Source organism: Eptatretus burgeri, chromosome 2, assembly GCF_056783735.1.
Source record: "Eptatretus burgeri isolate ZD-2024b chromosome 2, Ebu_testis_v1, whole genome shotgun sequence".
Lineage (NCBI taxonomy): Eukaryota > Metazoa > Chordata > Myxini > Myxiniformes > Myxinidae > Eptatretus > Eptatretus burgeri.
The window spans coordinates 95,404,636-95,425,276 of NC_140962.1; the positions used below are offsets into that span (position 1 = coordinate 95,404,636).

General features: G+C 47.9%; 2 protein-coding genes across 6 annotated transcripts in view; one reads left to right on the forward strand and one right to left on the reverse strand.

The window, feature by feature from the left end:
• Positions 1 to 20,641, forward strand: part of LOC147032609 (2-oxoglutarate dehydrogenase complex component E1-like) — a 90,022-nt gene that overhangs the window by 44,099 nt on the left and 25,282 nt on the right. For all 4 annotated transcript variants that reach the window (XM_085870371.1, XM_085870375.1, XM_085870374.1 and 1 more), the window contains exons 17-18: positions 1,043 to 1,221; positions 1,351 to 1,422. In XM_085870371.1, coding sequence (XP_085726497.1) covers positions 1,043 to 1,221; positions 1,351 to 1,422 — 251 coding nt within the window. The remainder of the gene's footprint in view (positions 1 to 1,042; positions 1,222 to 1,350; positions 1,423 to 20,641) is intronic.
• Positions 1 to 20,641, reverse strand: part of LOC147032610 (uncharacterized) — a 62,403-nt gene that overhangs the window by 37,451 nt on the left and 4,311 nt on the right. The window lies entirely within an intron of this gene.

Sequence of the window (20,641 nt, forward strand, 5' to 3'; positions counted from 1 at the left end):
AGAGGATTCAAAAAAGAAGTGGATGGAAGCTTTTTATTTTTATTTTTTAATTATTATTTAATTTTGAGGATCGAAATTTGTAAAATGCAGGACTGTTTCATCACATTTAAAATCTGCATGAATAATGCCTGGGAGTCTGCATCGGTGTATGCTCGGAATCGGTGCATGGGAACACCACATTAATGTATCACTTGCTCTTGAAATATTGCAGTTCACATTTGTACAGATCAATCAGCTCAGTATCTGTCTGGTTCATGGAAAGTTGATCGCAGGAAGATGACACAACTACACATCATAATGGATTTTCTTTACACGCTTCTCCTTCCCCCTTTCCCCCCACAGCCACCTGAATGTTATGTAGATAGTCTCCTGCTAAACGTCCACATCCGTGACATACTTGTGCCTTTTATCTGCAATCAGGGTCTATGGTGCTTCCTCAAAGGCATGCTCTTGCAAAATACACTGAGATTTTATGTCCAGACAACTGCAGATGCAGTCTGACGTTTGTTTAAGGTCGTTTGTCCGAAATGTGATAAATTGAAAGCTTTGTATATCTCAGTTTAAAAGGTTTAATTTTTAAGAGACAACATTGTACTTTTACATGGATTGCAAAGATACTGGGAGACTATTGACAAATCGACACAGTAAACGGGATTTGAACCTGGGATCCCAGAATCAGGCGATTGTGTTGATGCGAGATCAGTTTTGAGAGTTTCTTATGATCCAGAGGCTTCAAGACTGTATAGGATACTTTAACAGTTTTAAACTTGCCAGTGTGTACCATGACTCAACCTCTAATGTGATGTCTGCCTTGCACAGTGTTTGTTCCAAATGCTGTTAGCTATGATTGCCTTCTCCTTGTACAGGTTAATGACTGTTTTGATATGAAGCTACAGGTCTGAAATTGCCCTTGGAAGTGTTGAGTTCCAACCGACCACTCAAATTGATTGAGTGTATTAGCAGGGGCACAGTCATTAGGCTTGGGATGATTCAGCTCGGTATTTGCAAGTTGGACTGGATAACCGATTTGGCGCCTGTGTAGGTTTTGAACTTGGCTACGCCATGGCAAGCCCCAATGCCCTCATTTGCTGGGAAGCCCAGTTTGGAGATTTTCACAACACTGCGCAATGCATCATCGACCAGTTCATCTCGTGTGGCCAAGCCAAGTGGGTCAGGCAGAATGGTATCGTGTTGCTGCTTCCACATGGCATGGAGGGAATGGTGAGGCCTGTCTTGTGATTGGGAAATTATCCGATGCTGTTTGTGGGAGAACAAAGTTGTGCAACTGTCCTTGCATTTTTCATGTTGTGAAATTTGTTTTTCCTTTTCCCACATCATCAAACCCCTTAGGGCCCTGAGCATTCCTCTGCTCGCCCTGAACGGTTCCTGCAGATGTGCAACGATGATCCAGATCTTTTGCCGGTACCTGACAGTCCACACCACAGTCACTGACATCTCTATCTATTTACGGCTGTGGTTCAGGGTTAAGCTGCACTTTTTGTTCTTCACAGCAGCAGAAATAATCCTGGGTATTTCCAAGTCTGTGTCACATGCATGTCGCGTGTGCCACAAGTGTTGTTTCTGGTGAACGAAAATGTCAAGAAAACTATTTTGCAGGAGATTAGCCGTGTTCACATGTGGTGCAAAAGGTTTAAAAGTGAACTTGAATCGATAGGAATTGAGCTTTCATGTGAAAGGGTAAAATAACCTTGAACATGTATTTGCCGCCGATGTATTGTAAGTACAGCTGTTTTGCCATGGAGTCATGCACGGATCTAGGAGATTTTCAAATACTTGTATGCAAATGTACAAAAAATCTCACCAAAAAATGACCATTTATTTAGAGAAAAGAACGCATCTGCCACCAAAGACCAATTTTATGCAAACAACAGTGAGGCCCAGATGTTAAGCTTAAATTTAAAAAAAAAATTTTTTTATTCATTATTGTTCACACTGTGAAGTCCTTGGAGTTTTAATCTTAGCTCCTCAAAAGTTGGGCGATATTGTACTATATATACTCTACCAGTCGAAAGTTTTAGAACACCCCCATTTTTCCAGTTTTTACTGAAATTTTAGCAGTTTAATGTTTCAATGTACTCGGAAATGACAGCATTGAACAAATTAACAATTGCAGATAAAAAAGAAATTATGGAATCGTTTTGTTGAACAAAATTTCATCTAAATTTTTGACTCATCAAAGTAGCCACCTTTTGCAGATATAACAGCCAAACATACTCGTGGCATTCTTTCTGCAATGGAAATCAAATATTGTTTGGAAAGTTCTTCCCAACACTGTTGCAGAAGTTCGCACACATGTGTTGCACTTGTCGGTTGCTTTGCTTTCACCCTTCTGTCCATTTCATCCCAAACAGCTCGATGGGATTTAAGTCTGGAGACTGTGCTGGCCATTCCATGATTTGAAGCCTACCGTTTTGTTCTTTTCTTCTATGGTAGTTCTGACAGTCTGGAGGTATGTTTTGGGTCGTTATCTTGCTGTAGGATGAACCCCTGACCAACTCGGCGTAGACCAGAGGGTATTGGATGGTGCTGCTAAATGCTGTGGTGGCCCTTTTGCTTCAGGGTGCCAGTCACTCTGCAAGTCGCCGACTCTTCATCCTGAAAAAGAGCCCCAGATCATCACGCTTCCTCCTCCATGTTTGACAGTTGGTGTCAAACACTGAGGAACCATACTTTCGCCTACTCAACGGTGTACAAAAAGCCTGCGTGATGAACCGAAGATTTCAAATTTTGATTCATCGGTCCATAAGACCTTCTTCCAGTTTTCAGTAGTCCACTCGCGGTGCTTCATGGCCCAGGCAAGCCTCTTTTTCTTACTTTGCCATCTCAGCAATGGATTTCTTACTGCCACTTGACCTGTCAAACCTGCAGCTCAAAATCTTCTCTTCACAGTTGAAACTGAGACTTCCTTACTTCGACCAGTGTTAAGCTGTGCTTGAAGCTGCTGTCCTGTGAGCCGCCTATCACGCAAGCTGTTGACTCTCAGAAACTTGTCTTCTGATTGTGTTGTGGCTTTGGGTCTGTGTCTGCCAGACCTCTTCCTGTCAGTTTCCTCCAGTTTCCAAGTGCCTTTTGATGATGTAGGAAACTGTACTCACTGACTCCTTGGCTTTCCTTGCAATTTCTCTAAAGGAAAGACCGACACTTTTAAGGGTTATAATGGTCTGTCTGTCTTCCTTTGTTAATTGTCTTTTTCTCGCCATTATGACAGCAATATACCACTTCCTGCAGTGCAATATTGTCCAAATAATGCTTCAGAGGGTGTAGCAACAGTCTGTTCCAACACTGCTTTTATACAGACGGAACGTTTGTAACGAATCAACAAAAGTTGGGCACCTGTAGGAATTGTTTGCATCAACTTTCAAGGCTTCATTTACTTCCATTGCTGCAGAACAGGTGCAGTTGCTAACCCATTACTTGTTCCCTGAAAAGGGCCTTTTTAACAACTCTGACATTTACATTATTTTTCTGGTAACCTAAACTTTTTTTTAACCTCTGGCAGTTTTCTGCTTAGCTTTGTACCATTTCAGGTTATTCACTGGACTTGAACTGCTTAAATTTCAGTAAAAACTAAAAAATGGGGGTGTCCTAAAACTTTGGACTGGTGGAGTATGTATGTATGTATGTATGTATGTATGTATGTATGTATGTATGTATGTATATATATATATATATATACATACATACATATATATATATGTATGTATATATATATATATGTGTATATATATATGTATATATATGTATGTATGTATGTATATGTATGTATGTATATATATGTATATATATATATATATATATATATATATATATATATATATATATATATATATATATATATATATATATATATATATATATACACATGTATAATGTTGCAGGTCCGGTGAGAAGACCACTATTTGGGAAAGTTATCTCGGGTTCCCACCAGACTCCCCGTAATTGTAGGCCATCGCACATGGATAATTCCTGACGCGACGCGTCGGTAACCGACAGTGGATGCCAATAACTCAACCGCGTGACCTAGGGTCCTCCTGTCTATGGATTAACCAGGTTACCTAATTAATCACGTGATTTAATTACCGGGGAACACGCCCTCGGTACGCCTTGTCCGAACCGGATCACTTTACCGGACTGGATCGAATACAACCGAGCGACACTGCCAAGGACGTACCGGCTAAAAGGGACAGATTGTTGGGAATAAAGTCCCGGCTTAGCGAGGATTCAGACCATGCTGGATCAATGAAAGAAAAGACAAAAATGAGCTGGAATCATTCCTCATAATTTATTAACAATAGGGTGAGGAAAGGTATCTGGTACAGGGGATAGATTTATTGGGGTGTGCCAGCAGAGATCGGGAAGAAAAGTGTGGTGCAACTTAGAAAAGAACACAGAGCAGAATTAACGCAAAATAATAATAATAATCTTCTGCAGTCTTACCTATGTGGACAGGCGCGAGGACGCACACACACACACACACACACACACACACACACACACACACACACACACACACACACACACACACACACACACACACACACACACACACACACACACACACACACACACACACACACAGAAAACCTGATTAAAAGGAGATATTGCAGAAAGACAGGAGAGGAGTTGAGGCTATTGTCTCTCGGTACCTTTGTATGATTGATTGCCCGAACGCGCCACCAATACTTTTGGGGGGAATGCTTCGTGGTGTGGTACCCCGCTGACAGCTGGCACGTCGTCTCTTGCTTTGGGAGGGGGGGCTCGTGACGAGACCATCGGCGTGAAGGAGGGGCTTGAGTTGGGAGTGTGGAGTCCAGAGCGAGTAGGTGGGACCAGGTGGGTGGGTGGAGTCAGTGTCGTGGAGGCAGAGTCCAGGCGATGATGTACGTAGTCGAAGAAGAGCTTGAGAGAGATAGAGATAGAGATAGAGATAGAGATAGAGATAGATATATATATACTCCATTTCGTCCTTTATAGGCCCCGCGGGGCAGGGGGGCCACCCTGAAGCGCTGTCGTCACCCAAATCGGATGCTCTGATTGGCCCCGACCCCCTGCATGGCATGGCCGGAAACTGCAACATTCCATTTCCGGCAAGATGACTCCGCGCTGTGGAATTGTCTCGCTCCGACCCCACAACGTGATATGAATCGCCCACACCGAACTCCGCGTCATGAAATGCCTTGCAAAAACCCTCGGGCCGTTCCCTGACGACCGGCCGAGGGTCACGCATGCCTGCTCGGGCACCCTGACCAGCGCTGGTCAATGTGCCTGCTCCGTGTGTGCCACGTGGCCCGAGCTGTACAACATGCCCCCGCCCGATCGCAGCTTCGCTGGCCATAGAGGTGAGAAGGTAAGATGTTATGGCAAACCCATGCACAGGCGGTAAGATGTGTCCAATAAGGTGTGACAAGCTAAGCGCTGATCTGACATCGAGCACATTCCCATGGCTCACGTGGTTAGTGCGCGCGTTCGCCCGATTCTGCGATCGTGTGCGCTGGGGCAACACCGATATGTGTCAGAAATTGAGGGGGAATGATCGGTTATATAATTATATGGAGGTTTGGAATGAAAAGGATATAGATATGTGTCAGATGGAGAAATGGAAGGAAAAAAGAATGCCGATATAGCTAGTCCAGAAATGGGTTGAAAGGAACGCGCCACTTGCACCTTGCACACTCGCATCCCACCCAACGTGGCGTGGGGTTGCCTTTCTATTATCAGCCTCGGTACGCGTTCTGTGCGTCGTGCTGGGTGTGTTTCCTGTGTTGTGAAAAGCACCATCTGTGCAGCCTTTTTAAGAGATATTCATTCATATGCCTTTTCAATGCAACCGGCAATCTTCCCCAGATCATCGAAAGCTCGAGTCGATCATCTCGAGCTGCCGAGCATACTGTATAACTCGCCGCAAACGTTGGGTTGAGGGATCGCTTGAGTACGGGAGCTCTGTGTTCTCGATGCTCATGTGGTGTTCGAGAGCCCTTTCTATGCCCCTCCCCCGCAGAAGTTATTGTGAGGGTATGGTGGTTTCCTCGCAGCCATGGCACGTGCTGCACGGAAATTTGGATTTCCCTCAGAAATAAGTAGAAAGGAAGAGTCGGAATGACGTTAGAAATGAAATGAAGAAGAATTGATGTAAGCAAACCTAGCTATGAGATCCTCACAACACACGCCCCCATTGTCCCGCTATACAAAAGGGAAGGGACTATCTAAACGTATATTAATGGAATAACTGTCTTGGGACCACTATGTGTTGGATGCATGCTGTTCCGAGAATCGCAACTATATATATATGTATATGTATATATATATATATATATATATATATATATATATATATATATATATATATATATATATATATATATATATATATATATATATATATATATATATATATATTTGCGGCCACGGGTACCGATACACCAGCTTGTCACTCGGGGATTAATCCGCGGTAGAGTCGGACCTGGGGCCACCGCTCACAATTAACGTTGTGGTACAGTGAGTTGTTTTCGAACCACAAACGCCACCCAGTTAGCCACGAGTTCCAGTGTCCACCGTCTAATTATTCCGTTTAACTAGAGGCCACGTGGTTACCTGAGTGGGGAGCGCACCCTTGGCAAAGCACCAATGTTATTTTGTTTATGTTATAACCGCTGGTGCATGCCGACTATTTTTGGTCAAATCTGTGGTAATTACCTCCCAGTCTATCTTGGTTCGAACAATGCCAGACCAATGGAAGGAAAGGACAAACACGGACAAGTTGGAAATCAACGAATGATTTATTAATAATAAAATAAATAAATAAAAGAACTTTATTTTCTGAGGTAAATAAAGATTGAATTTCAAAGCAAAATCAGTCAAAATGCCAGGAAAGAGACAAAGAGCAGATGCTTATCGGTGGTTGACTTAAAGCTAAACACAGACAATGGTACCCAACATCATTCAGGAGGGTGGGGGTGGGGGAGGGGGGGGAAGAATCGTCTCGCTCACCAGAAAGTCGTCCGTGAAGTGAAAACGTCCTGAAATGCGTGCGTGTGTGTCACATCTGTCGCCAGCACTCAGCTTTGCCGTGCACCCTCTCGCGAACAGCCTTGAACGCCAGTCAAAGTCTGGAGGGCACCGAGATCGTCCGCCATGGGTTTAGACCCTGGTGTTGTTGGTGACCGACCCGTGCCTCACTTGTTGGCGGTGCTGCTCACACCCACACGCGCACCACACGCTCGCTTGCCCAAGCACTGGGAAGGACGAATTGTCTCGTTGTTGGTGCTGGTCAGACCCCCACACGTGCACCACACGCTCGCTTTCTTTCGCCCCGCTTTCCTCTTGCTTTCCTCTCTCCCGCATTTTCTCCTCACAGAACGTACCTCCCGTTCGTTTTATATCTCCGGGCCGTCTCTGCGGGTGCAGTCTGCCCCAAGCTCACCCCGCCCCACTTGTGCACGGTTATCATGACGACCCGTATGCTCTCAAAAAAGGCGGACGTCGGAGCTCGTGAAGGAAATGTTGCTGAGGAAATATAAGGGCGGGCTTCAGAGTTCGTGAAAGAAATGTGTGTAAACGTGTCTGTCGTAAAGAAAAAAAGCTTCCCATAAGAGAGGGTATCTATCCTTTACCCTTCTCAACACATCACATTTAAGATCCCATTAGACATGGGGATGGGGCTAATTTGAACATGAATTTAAGGAAATAACTGTCTGAAGACCTGGATGTGTGGATGCATTCATCAGACCGGATTCTGAAATCCGTAACAATATATATATATATATATATATATATATATATATATATATATATATATATATATATATATATATATATATATATATATATATATATATATATATATATATATATATATATATATATATATATATATATATTTTTTTTTTGCGGGCCAGGGTCCGGTGGCGAGAACGACCGCTAGGTGGGGGAAGTTACGTCGCCTCCCACCAGACTCCCGGAATTGCAGGCCGTCACTCACGGATAATTCCGTGAGGCGGTGGGTCGCTTAACCGACCGTGTACGCCAATACCTCCACCACGTAGCGTAGGGTCTTTTTGTCTCGAACCAATTTACCTAATTAACCACGCGGTGTCGTCTACCGGGGAACCACGCCCTCGGTACGCCTTGCCCGATCCGGATCACTCTACAAACTACCAACTCCGGATCGGATGTAGCTGAGTGGAACTACCAAGAATGTACCAGCTGGAATGAACAGATTATCGGGGATAAAGACCCGGCTAAACTCATATCCGAACCAAGCTGGATCAATGAAGGAAAAGACGAAAAACATCGCAACGCACCACTTCGATTTCCCACTAAACATGAGGAGGGAATCTGTCTACACATATACTTAACGGCAGAACCAACTTTGGGTCGGCTGTATGTTTGAATTCATATGGTTCCTCAAACCGTAACTATATATATATATTTATATATTTATATTTATATATTTATATATATATATATATATATATATATATATATATTTATATATATTTATATATATATATATATATATATATATTTATATATATTTATATATATATATATATATATATATATATATATTTATATATTTATATTTATATATTTATATATATATATATATATATATATATATATATTGTTGTGGTTACCAAATTCGCAAACCACCATTCAGGTCCCTTAGGTGAGATATCTCCGTAAGTATATGTGTAGTTAGGCCCAAACCCGTTGTCTAGTGGGAATACATGTCATTTATGCGTGCTGCGACTCTTCAGGATAGCCGTTTTTCTTTTGCTATCTTTATTTTGGACCAACCGCCATTGTTACCACCACCAACCACAACATCAACCACCCACCGCGGCGCCGCTTCACGTCACACCTCGCAACCGTCGCATCGCCACCGTTCTTGCGCCGCTTGTGGGTACCGGTGTTGGACTCGTGCAGGGCGCGCGCCGAACAGCGTGTACAAAATCACGGATTTTGTGCTCCAAAAACGGATCAAAAACGACACACGCCCACTTTTGTGCCGTCCAATCGGTGAGCGAGGGGCGATTTGGCCCCGCCTCCAGGGCGTTGGAGGGCGATCGCTATATGCAAATTTATGGATCAAAATGCATTCACGCCCACTTTTTCTCGGGCCAATGGGGAGCGAGGTGAAAGGTCGAAGGCAGGGGGTCAAAGATGAGAGAGCGAAGCCACGGGGCTTATATAAGCGACCGCGTTCGTCAAGTCAAGAGAGTGAAGACTTCACAGTCGGTGGAGTTGGGAAGAAGAAGCAAGAAGGAGTTGGTTGTCGTCGTGTGCGTTGGAGTCGGAGCGAAGGGGACGGAGCTGTGGAGAGGCGGCGAGGGCAGACGAGGGGGTGCTCGCGTCGTGCCGGGAGCTGCACACCAGGGAGGCCGACGGCGCGACCTGGTCGAGGTGGAGACGCTCGTCGCGGGACTCGAGGCAGAGTAGAAATCCTCCTTTCCCCCGAGCATCAGCAACCCCCTCCTGTTTCCCCCCGCGCTGAGATAGTGCGACCAAGGGGGCCCCTTTCCCACCCCCTACCAGACACTGTCCGCGAGGCCCGCGGAGTTGAGGCACCATCGCCGCTCCGCGTCTCATCACCAGACGGGTAGGCCCGACCTGGTCTCGGCCTCAGGCCCGCCTCATCCTTGAGGGTTCTCTTTTCTTTTTCTTGGTTTTGGGTATGTGTTGTCGGCGCCGTCTGTGAAGTAAAATTGTATAAGTGTTGCCGTGTGCTCGCGTAATCGGTATTAGATCTGCATTGTCGCATTTGCTTTTTGTGTAAAATTGCATTGTGTTTCTTTTCCTTTTCTATGTGCTTTTGGTGGAATTGAATATGTGTGCTTTCCGTTCATCGCGAATAAATGTGCTTTGTGTTGAACTGTTTCCCGCTTCGCTTCGTCATTTCTTTCATTGAATCCTCATCTTGCTTCACGTAAAGGGTTGGTAGTGGGCTGAATACGCCCGATAATTAATCGAACCGTCGAGGTCGACGAATAACACCGCTCGGTTATCCCGATAGTACGGAACGGGTCGCTTCAGTGGCCCGTGTCCGAAGTCGACCTGCGGCGAGGTGCGATCGCCCGGTCTACCCTCCGTGTGGGTACTTAGGTAGGTCGAATTTGGCGAGCAACCCTATCCCACGCGGGGGCTGATTGGCTCGATCGCGGTGAGACCGAAAGGTCCACCCGTGACTGGTTCCCGGCGTTAGTCCGAGAGGGTCACGACTGGATTGTCCGTCCGGTGGGCGACGTGCCGCGATTCGAGTTACGTGGCCGTCAGCACGCCGGCGGGCGCGAATACGGTAACACTGGTGTCAGGTCGTGCGATACAAATCCATCGCCCTCCTCGCGGCACTGGTATCGGAGAACAGGAAAACGGGCTCTCCTGTCTCCAGCTAAATTCACGGGAATCGGTCCAGGGGTGAGAGAAGCGACCCCCGATTCCCTCCAAATTACGAGCGAGCTAAATTAACCCTTCACGAGAAGCAAGATGGCGTCTCAAGGCGAGCGGGAGCCGGGGGTATTAGAAATGGATGTAGAATGTGTAGAATCCATGGCCCAGGATGGAATGCCCGTGCAGGAACATGAACTCGTCCAACTGAACCCAGAGCCCGAAATAGGTGCGGCAGCGGCCGCGGTGTATGACACCTCCCCTCCCCCTCACCACCAGAACCCTTCCCCGATCCCTGCCGAAACGACTCACCCAAGCGCACCCGACATGGCCCAGCTATGCGCCATGCTGGCGGAAATGACAGCGAAGATGGATGCGAATACACAACAAATGAACGAAAAGATGGATGCGAATACACAACAAATGAACGAAAAGATGGATACAAATACAAATGAAGTAAAAACGAGGATGGATGCGAATACACAGCAAATAAACGGAATGGAAGCAAACATGAGGGAAGAAATGAAAGAGCTGCGGGGTGAGACACAGAACATGGGCCGATGCCTGCAGGCGGGCATGAAGGCCGTGACCAGGGAGATAGGAATGGCGACTCCACGTGTGGAAGCAAACGAGCTGGAAGGGGGTGCAACGGCTGACAGGCCCGCGGTGGAGGCGGGTAAAAAAATAATTCGGGGGGCGTGTTGGGCGAGGGTCGTGACAGAGGAATCGACGGTGACCAAGAGGGAAAAATTAAATGGGGAGACCAAAACGTGTGAGACGAGACACGAGGTGACGACGACAGAAACTTATAAATGTATAGAGACACGGGAGACAGAAAAAATAGAGGAGAGACAACACGATGAAGACGGGGTAAGTGACGCGCACACACACACTGAGGTAGTGGAGGATAGTGAGATTGAGCTCACGGAGCGTGTGGGGACCCAGTGCGAGCAGCTGGTTGGCCTCCTCCAGGAACGAGGGGAGGGAGTATGCCCCCTTGAGGCGAGTCACGACCAGGTGAGTTCGGTCGTGCTTTGCGAGGTTGAGGGGAGGAGTGCTGCGAACGGGTGCACGGAGAGCTTGGGGGGTATAGAGGCCCTGGAGACCCTTGTGGGGACACGAATCCCCAGTGTGGTTGTCCCTGTGTGTGTGGTGCAAGGTGTGAGTGCGTCCCCGTGTGTGAGTGGTGTGGTGGCGATGGTGCCAGAGTGCGTGCTTCCCAGCACGCCGTGTGTGGGTGAGGCACCGTGTGTGAGTGAGGCCGTGTGTGTGGAAGAGGCCGTGTGTGTGGATGAAACGGCCAGTGTGGATGAGGCACCGCGGGTGAGTTCCCCCGCATGCGTGAGTGAACGGCTGTGTGCAAGGTCGCTGTGTGCAAGGGAGACCGTGTGTGTGAGAGAGCGGTATGTGAGGGAGATGTCGGTTGGCATGCGGGAGCACGCAGCCGCGTCTCCCGGTGTGAATGTGATGGAGTGGAGTGTGTGCGTCGTAACACGCAGGTGTGCGTGTGTTGAATGGCGACGACGGCGACATGTAAAGAAAGAAAGCCGAGTAGCGGCTGTAGTTGTTTCGGGGACCGTGCCGGGTTCGCCCAGCAGTGAGCACGCGGTTCGTGCTGTGCAACGCACGAGACCGCCACGTGCTCGCTTGCGAGAGTGAAGTCCCGGTCCGGAAACGCACGCAGTGGATTTGCCGATCCCGCGGACGGACAAAGTTTAGGCAGGTAAACGGATTTGGACCGGACGGGTTCTCCACGCGATCGTGTGTGTTAAGCTCCAACGGGCAAAGCACATGTGTTCGCGTGGGGAACCCCTCGAGACGTGGGGCTTGTGTTTTTTTTATGCGCACGGTGACGCCATGGCTGCACGTGGGGTTGGAATCCGGCAGGAGGGGTATCTCTGCCGGATGGTACCGTCCAAGGAGGGACGAGGAACACGTGCAGCTGCATGACGTCACGGGCAGGTGCAAAGTGCGCGAGTTGCCGCGCTGGTGATGCGCATGGGGAAAAAAAAAAAAAAGCAAGCCTCACTTTCGGGTGCACAGGATTCCTGGGCAAGGGGTGGAAGACCCCCTTGACCTGGGCACAGGATGGAAACTAGTTAGGGGGAAGGGTTAGCTTAGTTAGACCGACTTCATGGGGCAGGGGTAAGTCCTCATGGAGTCCGTGGAATGGATTAGGTGGAGGGATTTAGTGAGCTTTAGGTGGGGAAATAAAAGTAATTTTTGAGTTAGGAGACAGTGACAGACTTGTGGATGTGTAGCGGGGACGTAGCTTAGCTACGTAGTGTTAAAAGGAACGTGCTGTAGTTTAAGGGACGACGTGGGAGCACGAGTTAGTTAGGGGATGCAGATAGAAGGATGGCAGAGTTCAGTGGTGTGTGTGTTGAAGAGTTGAGAGGTGAGTACATGATGAGTGAGTGAGGCCGGCGGGTCTGTGTGTGTGGAGTGAATGGGGAATGCATGGTGCGATGAGTGATTGGGGGGAGGAGTGACTCCCGCCCAAGGGACCCCGGGGTCGGTGTAGAGTGAGTTAGCTGGGTTAGTCAAATTGAAAAATGGAGGTCGTTTTGTTGGTGGGAAAGTAGGCTCGAGACCCATTTGGAGGGGTGCAGGAGCCCTGTTGACGGGCTTGGGAGCGTGGCTGCGAAAGGTGAGTATCGCTGAGTGGGTACCCCGGGCACCAGGCTAGTCGGCCGTGGTAGGCCAAGGGCCCATGGGGGGCCGGGATAGCGTAGTGGGCACGGGTGCGCCTGCTTGGTGCGGGGGCCCGGGGTGCCATTAGCCGCGTGGGCAGTGTTGTGGGCAAGGGTGACCCTCGGAAAGGGGCCCGGGAAGCCAGCCTGCCACGTGTGCGTTTCAGGGGAGGTGCCATGGGGGGCACTCCCCGGTGTTAGGGAGCTGGTAGGCTCGGAGGCAGTGTAGTGCCCGGGGGTGCCATAGCGGGAGATTCGGCAGAGGGTCGTGCCTGCCAGAGGGAGCCACGTGTCCCAGCCAGGAGACCGTGTGAGGGCACGGAGAGAAAATTGGGGGGCGAGGCCCGAAATTGTGAGGACAACAACACAGGCGACGGGAATCTGGGTTGTTAGAACCAATAGTTTAAGCGAGAGGCGCTTGTTGAAAGCCCCGGGGTAGTTTAACAGTTAAATGGTTAGGGTAGATTAGGAGATGTACCCCTCCGCACCATCCATCCCCTCGCTGTCGTTGTGGGCCGCTGGACCCACTTTGGTTATAGATCGCCGAACTCTGGGGAGGCCATTCTGAGGCTTCGTTGGGCCTCGACACAGGACGTTAGCTCTCCCTTGTTCCCCTCCGGGAAGGGAACGTAGGGGTTGGGAGTAGGCTAGGTGACAGAATAGGTTAGCCGAACAAGGACGATAAAGGGGGTTAGGGGACGATTTATAGTGGGGAAGTAAAAAAAAAAAAAAAAAAAAAAAAAAAAGTTGGGGCTAAATTGGTTTTTCACAAATTAAGGGAGTGGGTATGTACAGTGACAGGCAAAGGCGATAGGTTGGGAGGGAGGCAGGTAGGTCCGAGCCCGCCTTCCGAGTGGCCAGCACCACCACACCCCCTCCACCAACCTCCACTGAACGGCAAAGGCTGGCCAGCTTCATCGGCTGGCTGTTTTTCTTCAAGGCCTGTGCCGGCCAACTTCATCGGCAGCTGTTGTTTTGCTGCGAGGCCTGTGCCGGCTGGATCGTCTGCAGCTGCTGTGCTGCAAGGCCTGTGCCGGCCCACTTCATCTGCCGGCTGGCTGTTTTTTCTTCAAGGCCTATGCCGGCCCACTTCATCGGCAGCTGTTGTGTTGCTGCAAGGCCTGTGCCGGCCAGTTCATCTGCCGGCTGTGTTTGCCTGCAGCGGCCTTCTTCTGCGGGCTGTGTTTGCCTGCTGCCTTTGTCATGCCATGCCCACTGCCCACGTTCACCAGCCCCGTTCAATTTTTGCTTTGCCCCCCCCCCCCCTGTTCATTGCCATGTGCGCCAGGATCAAGGCAACAGTTTGCAAGCTGCGAGAACTGCCCCGTTGGCAGCTACAACACGGGCCTGCAGTGGCGGCCCGTGCACCGTGTTTGTGTCCATCCATCTATCCGTTGTGTTCATTGCGTGTGCCACTTGAGCTGGCACGGAGACTGCATTTGTGCAGCCCATACACCGTTGTGGTTCACTGAGTTCAATTCAAACCATCCATCCATCCATTCGTTGTGTTCATTGCGTGTGCCACTTGAGCTGGCACGGAGACTGCGTTTGTGCAGCCCGTGCACCGTGTTTTGCGTCTATCCATTCATCCATCCATTCGTTGTGTTCATTGCGTGTGCCACTTGAGCTGGCACGGAGACTGCGTTTGTGCAGCCCAAGCACCGTTGTGGTTCACTGCGTTCAGTTCAAAAGGGAAGGCCGTGGACTGCGTGTGAGCAGCCAGCCACGTTCCCTGTCACCTGCATTGTTTTGAGCCAGAGACTGCATGCGAGCAGCCTGGTTCCCTGCTAACTGCTTTTCTTTTGCAGAGTTCATTGATCCTGGGCCATGGTTTAGTGTAAAATTTGTAAGTTAAGGTTAAGATGTACTGTACATATGAGTGCGCCCCCGGCATGTCTGTCTTAGCGCCGGCAATTTTATTTAAGTCGTCCGTGTGAGTGAGTTTGTTTAGGTAGTTACGCAGCCCTCAGGTTATTTATTTTGGGGACACGAATACCATGAATGTCGCACTCAGGGATCCGTAGGTAAAATGTACTAGGGGAAAACTACAAATGATGGCACACGAAAAATTTGACGACTCGGGACGAGTCTGTAAAAAGGGGAGGGGGTAGTGTTGTGGTTACCAAATTCGCAAACCACCATTCAGGTCCCTTAGGTGAGATATCTCCGTAAGTATATGTGTAGTTAGGCCCAAACCCGTTGTCTAGTGGGAATACATGTCATTTATGCGTGCTGCGACTCTTCAGGATAGCCGTTTTTCTTTTGCTATCTTTATTTTGGACCAACCGCCATTGTTGTGGTTGGTGGTGGTAACATCAACCACCCACCGCGGCGCCGCTTCACGTCACACCTCGCAACCGTCGCATCGCCACAGTTCTTGCGCCGCTTGTGGGTACCGGTGTTGGACTCGTGCAGGGCGCGCGCCGAACAGCGTGTACAAAATCACGGATTTTGTGCTCCAAAAACGGATCAAAAACGACACACGCCCACTTTTGTGCCGTCCAATCGGTGAGCGAGGGGCGATTTGGCCCCGCCTCCAGGGCGTTGGAGGGCGATCGCTATATGCAAATTTATGGATCAAAATGCATTCACGCCCACTTTTTCTCGGGCCAATGGGGAGCGAGGTGAAAGGTCGAAGGCAGGGGGTCAAAGATGAGAGAGCGAAGCCACGGGGCTTATATAAGCGACCGCGTTCGTCAAGTCAAGAGAGTGAAGACTTCGCAGTCGGTGGAGTTGGGAAGAAGAAGCAAGAAGTTGGTCGTCGTCGAGTGCGTTGGAGTCGGAGCGAAGGGGACGGAGCTGTGGAGAGGCGGCGAGGGCAGACGAGGGGGTGCTCGCGTCGTGCCGGGAGCTGCACACCAGGGAGGCCGACGGTGCGACCTGGTCGAGGTGGAGACGCTCGTCGCGGGACTCGAGGCAGAGTAGAAATCCTCCTTTCCCCCGAGCATCAGCAACCCCCTCCTGTTTCCCCCCGCGCTGAGATAGTGCGACCAAGGGGGCCCCTTTCCCACCCCCTACCAGACACTGTCCGCGAGGCCCGCGGAGTTGAGGCACCATCGCCGCTCCGCGTCTCATCACCAGACGGGTAGGCCCGACCCGGTCACGGCCTCAGGCCCGCCTCATCCTTGAGGGTTCTCTTTTCTTTTTCTTGGTTTTGGGTATGTGTTGTCGGCGCCGTCTGTGAAGTAAAATTGTATAAGTGTTGCCGTGTGCTCGCGTAATCGGTATTAGATCTGCATTGTCGCATTTGCTTTTTGTGTAAAATTGCATTGTGTTTCTTTTCCTTTTCTATGTGCTTTTGGTGGAATTGAATATGTGTGCTTTCCGTTCATCGCGAATAAATGTGCTTTGTGTTGAACTGTTTCCCGCTTCGCTTCGTCATTTCTTTCATTGAATCATCTTGCTTCACGTAAAGGGTTGGTAGTGGGCTGAATACGCCCGATAATTAATCGAACCATCGAGGTCGACGAATAACACCGCTCGGTTATCCCGATAGTACGGAACGGGTCGCTTAAGTGGCCCGTGTCCGAAGTCGACCTGCGGCGAGGTGCGATCGCCCGGTCTACCCTCCGTGTGGGTACTTACGTAGGTCGAATTTGGCGAGCAACCCTATCCCACGCGGGGGCTGATTGGCTCGATCGCGGTGAGACCGAAAGGTCCACCCGTGACTGGTTCCCGGCGTTAGTCCGAGAGGGTCACGACTGGATTGTCCGTCCGGTGGGCGACGTGCCGCGATTCGAGTTACGTGGCCGTCAGCACGCCGGCGGGCGCGAATACCGTAACTATATATATATATATATATATATATATATATATATATATATATATATATATATATATATATATATATATATATATATATCTATATCTCGAGTCTCATGAAAAATCAATAAATGCAATTGAATTTGGGGGAGAGGAGTGTGACACACCAACAGTGGGGTAGAGGGCCAAAATGGATAGATACTTGGAAGCAGAATAGGTGAGGAGAATAATGAGATCAAAGAGAGGGATACAGGTGGTGAACAAACAAGCTGGATACGAGTTCAAACCCAGCAAGACTCGGATGGGAAAACTGGGGATTAAACAGAAATTGAACAAATGCAACGAAAAAGAGGGTTCGGGAGGAGAGAAAACACAATAACCTGGAAATGAAGGGTGGGGTTAATGAGGCTATAAAAGATCATGAATATGGATGGATGACCTGTGGAGGTGAACAGCCATTTACAATGAACCTTGAATATATAGCACCACGATAGCGGCAGAGGAGTTGAGCATAACGATTTTCGTTGAATGCTTATTTGCGCAGCCTCTCGGTGCACATGGTGAACTGAGAAACAATGAATGTGAATTGCACAAAATTTGAGGAAGACTAATAAACTGCTGCAATCAAACAGAAAGCAAAACGCATGGTCATGAGGAGTGAGATCGTGTTTACCCCAAGGAAGCAGAAGTTCAGGAATACTTAACTGCACCTTCCAGATAAGATAGGAGGAGGAGGAGGAAATAGGGACCATACTCTGTGCAGAGCGTTGGTGCTGCCGAAGCAGTCTCCTTGGTCATTGGGCACAATCCTGGACAGGTCGCCACTCCGACACAGTGTACCAGCATGCTGGCACTCATTTTTCCGATCTCGGAAGAATGACAGGCCGAGTTAACCCCACCTAGTATTAATTCAAAAGCTGAGCGGGATTCAAACTCAGGACCCTACGATCCAAAGCCCACCACCCTAACCATTGAGCCAACACCAGGCATGATAAGATAGAATTGGGAAGGAAAGGTGAGGGTTCAGGAGGTTCATGATGGGGTTGGTTTTGAAAATGTGTTTTTACATTCTCCCATGCGTGTAATCGCCACTTTTGGGACTGATGGCTGATCGTGATAAAATTCAACAAACGCATGTGGATGTCATGCTTCAATCCAATACGAGAAGTAACAGTAACTTGACGTTCCCACTTGGCTCTTTTTAATTTTATTTATTTTCTTTTATTATTTATTTTTGGTCATTTCGATTATTTATATATTTTTTTATGAGGATAGGGAATCTCAAACTGCATAATAAACATGTTATTGCATCTTGGAAAGAAAGTTGTTGTTCGGTACGTTTATTAGTGTTGTCGGAATCGAGTTGATTTGCATACGTTATAGTTTTTAAAATTATTTTGTTCAAACATTTTGGTCTTGGGCTATGCCATAAATGTAATTACCTTGTTGGCTGCATGGATTCTTGACTTTTGTAAAGAAAGTGAATGTGGCTAATTGCACGAAAAGCTGCATGCATGTTTGTGAATGTAACGAGGAGGGATGAGTGGGTGTGTGGGCGGTGGTGTATATGTATAAAACCACTGTTCAAGTTGTTTCTGTCCACACCACTTTGACAGGGTAGGGAATTTTATTGTACATGTGGGATCACCTGTCAATCATTAATATGTTGCAAGTCTGTTCCATTTAAGACAAAGTAAATCCATCTCCATCTCCCCCCCACCCCCAACCCCATCATTTTATGATGACCTTCCTTGACCCAACACCCCCCCCCCCTCCATTTTCACCAAGCTGCTTTTACTGGGTTCACCCATTGCAGAGACAGCGGAACGGGTTTTGCGATGCAGGATGGATCACACCATAATCGGGCAGTGAAAAATGCTGTCCTGCATATGGAGATTATATATCGTCACGAGGGGGAACTCTCGGACTTACTTCCCAGCCAATGAGCCGCAGATAAATCTATGGCATGACGGGTCGCTAAGCAACCACAGATGCTGTCTGAGACGTTTAATTGAGGTACAGACCAGCATCCAAATCGCGCTCTACCTCTCCGGCAAATCCATAACCCCAGATAAGGACTGTGCTTCCCAACGCTCCACTGCTGTCAAAATGGCCAAGTGATGCTGTAAGTGGAATGTTGGCGAATGTCGAACCATAGCGAAATGACGGCGCAGAACCCCATGCCACAACTAGAACGAACACTCAGTAGAGCGCATACCTTCGCCAACGCCACCCCCCCCTAGAAACCGTTGATTGTGAGGGTATTTAATCCCATACCACATCTGCCATCTCATATGTTTATGATGGCTTAAAAACATTAAATTTCCTGCTGTTTGACACTGATTCACGTACATTGTACAATTTCTGTATGAACTCCCTGACCTTTTTGGGTGTTGGTGTCAAGTCAATCTGATGACCACTGGTCACATTATAAGATAATATTTTCTGGCATTTTCGGGGCATTTAGCACACACGAGTTTCTGTTTTTCTAAATAAGTGATTTATTGTGAACAAACAAACATTCATTGTACAAAAATGACGATTTTGACCTTTTCATGACCTCGACCTTGACCTTTGTACTCTTAATTTTGTAAATGGTATTAGAGTGTGGGGAAAAGAACACTCAACATTTTGGTGTTGGTTTCATGCAAATCTGATAAGAATTGACCGTGTTATGACTAAAACCGCACATTTTGCAATGTCGTGACCACCCCCTGACCTTTGACTCCCAACCGCTAATAAGGGTTATTACGTCATTGTGTCATGTCACATATCACAAGATGGGGCATTGAATTCTGAACATTTTGGCATTAGTTGCATGCAAATTGGATACAAATTGACCGCACTATGGTAAAAAGACGATTTTGACCTTTTCATGACCTTGACCTTGACCTTTGACCCGATCGCTCCCAAAATCTAATCAAATGGTCCTCGGATAATAACCAATCATCCCACCAAATTTGCTGCGATTCAGTTCAACACTTTTGGAGTTATGCTAATAACAAACAAACAAACAAACAAACAAACACACATATTCACAAATAAATAAATAAATAAATACACAGCGATCAAAACATAACCTTCGCAACAAAGTTTGCGAAGGTAATTACCCACTGGTCTAACCAATGGAAAGAGACTATTGGGCAGTTTGGAAAATGGTTTATAAAGGTTAGAAAAAGCACCTATTTACAAGGCAAACCGTGTCACAAAAGAAAGCTCTTGCCACGAGCACATAAGCCCACTTCGTCAGTCACAACTTATCACAATTCCTGCACACACAGGTGCCTCAATCATTCCAGGGGAAACAAGATAAGAAAGGGTGATAGATGGAGTAAGAGATTAGGTTGAGGCATCAGGTCGGCCTCTTGCTCACCCGACGACTCGCATTGGTTCCAACATAAGAAAGGGGAGGGGGAGAAAGAAGAGGAGGGTAGAGGATGGAGTGTGCAGTGTTGGGAAGGGTTGCTAGTTGAGAGAGATTGGAATCAAGATATGAAGAGAGGGAAACACATAGGGGATTTAGATGGAGGAGAATCACAGAGGGGTTCAAATCTTTCTACACATTGCATTTCCGTTTCCACTGATGCGAGGGGAGAGGTAACTTAGTTAGAATTCCTCCAGATATTAACGACGTTATGAATCCTTATGTTTTGGTATATGTCTCCCTGGGGTCTCTGAAAGCCGTAACACAATATGAGGAAATATCGCTTTGTACCATGGATTGAAGGAAAGGGTTGGATGTAAATCAGGGTAGAAAATAGACGTATCATTATTAGATG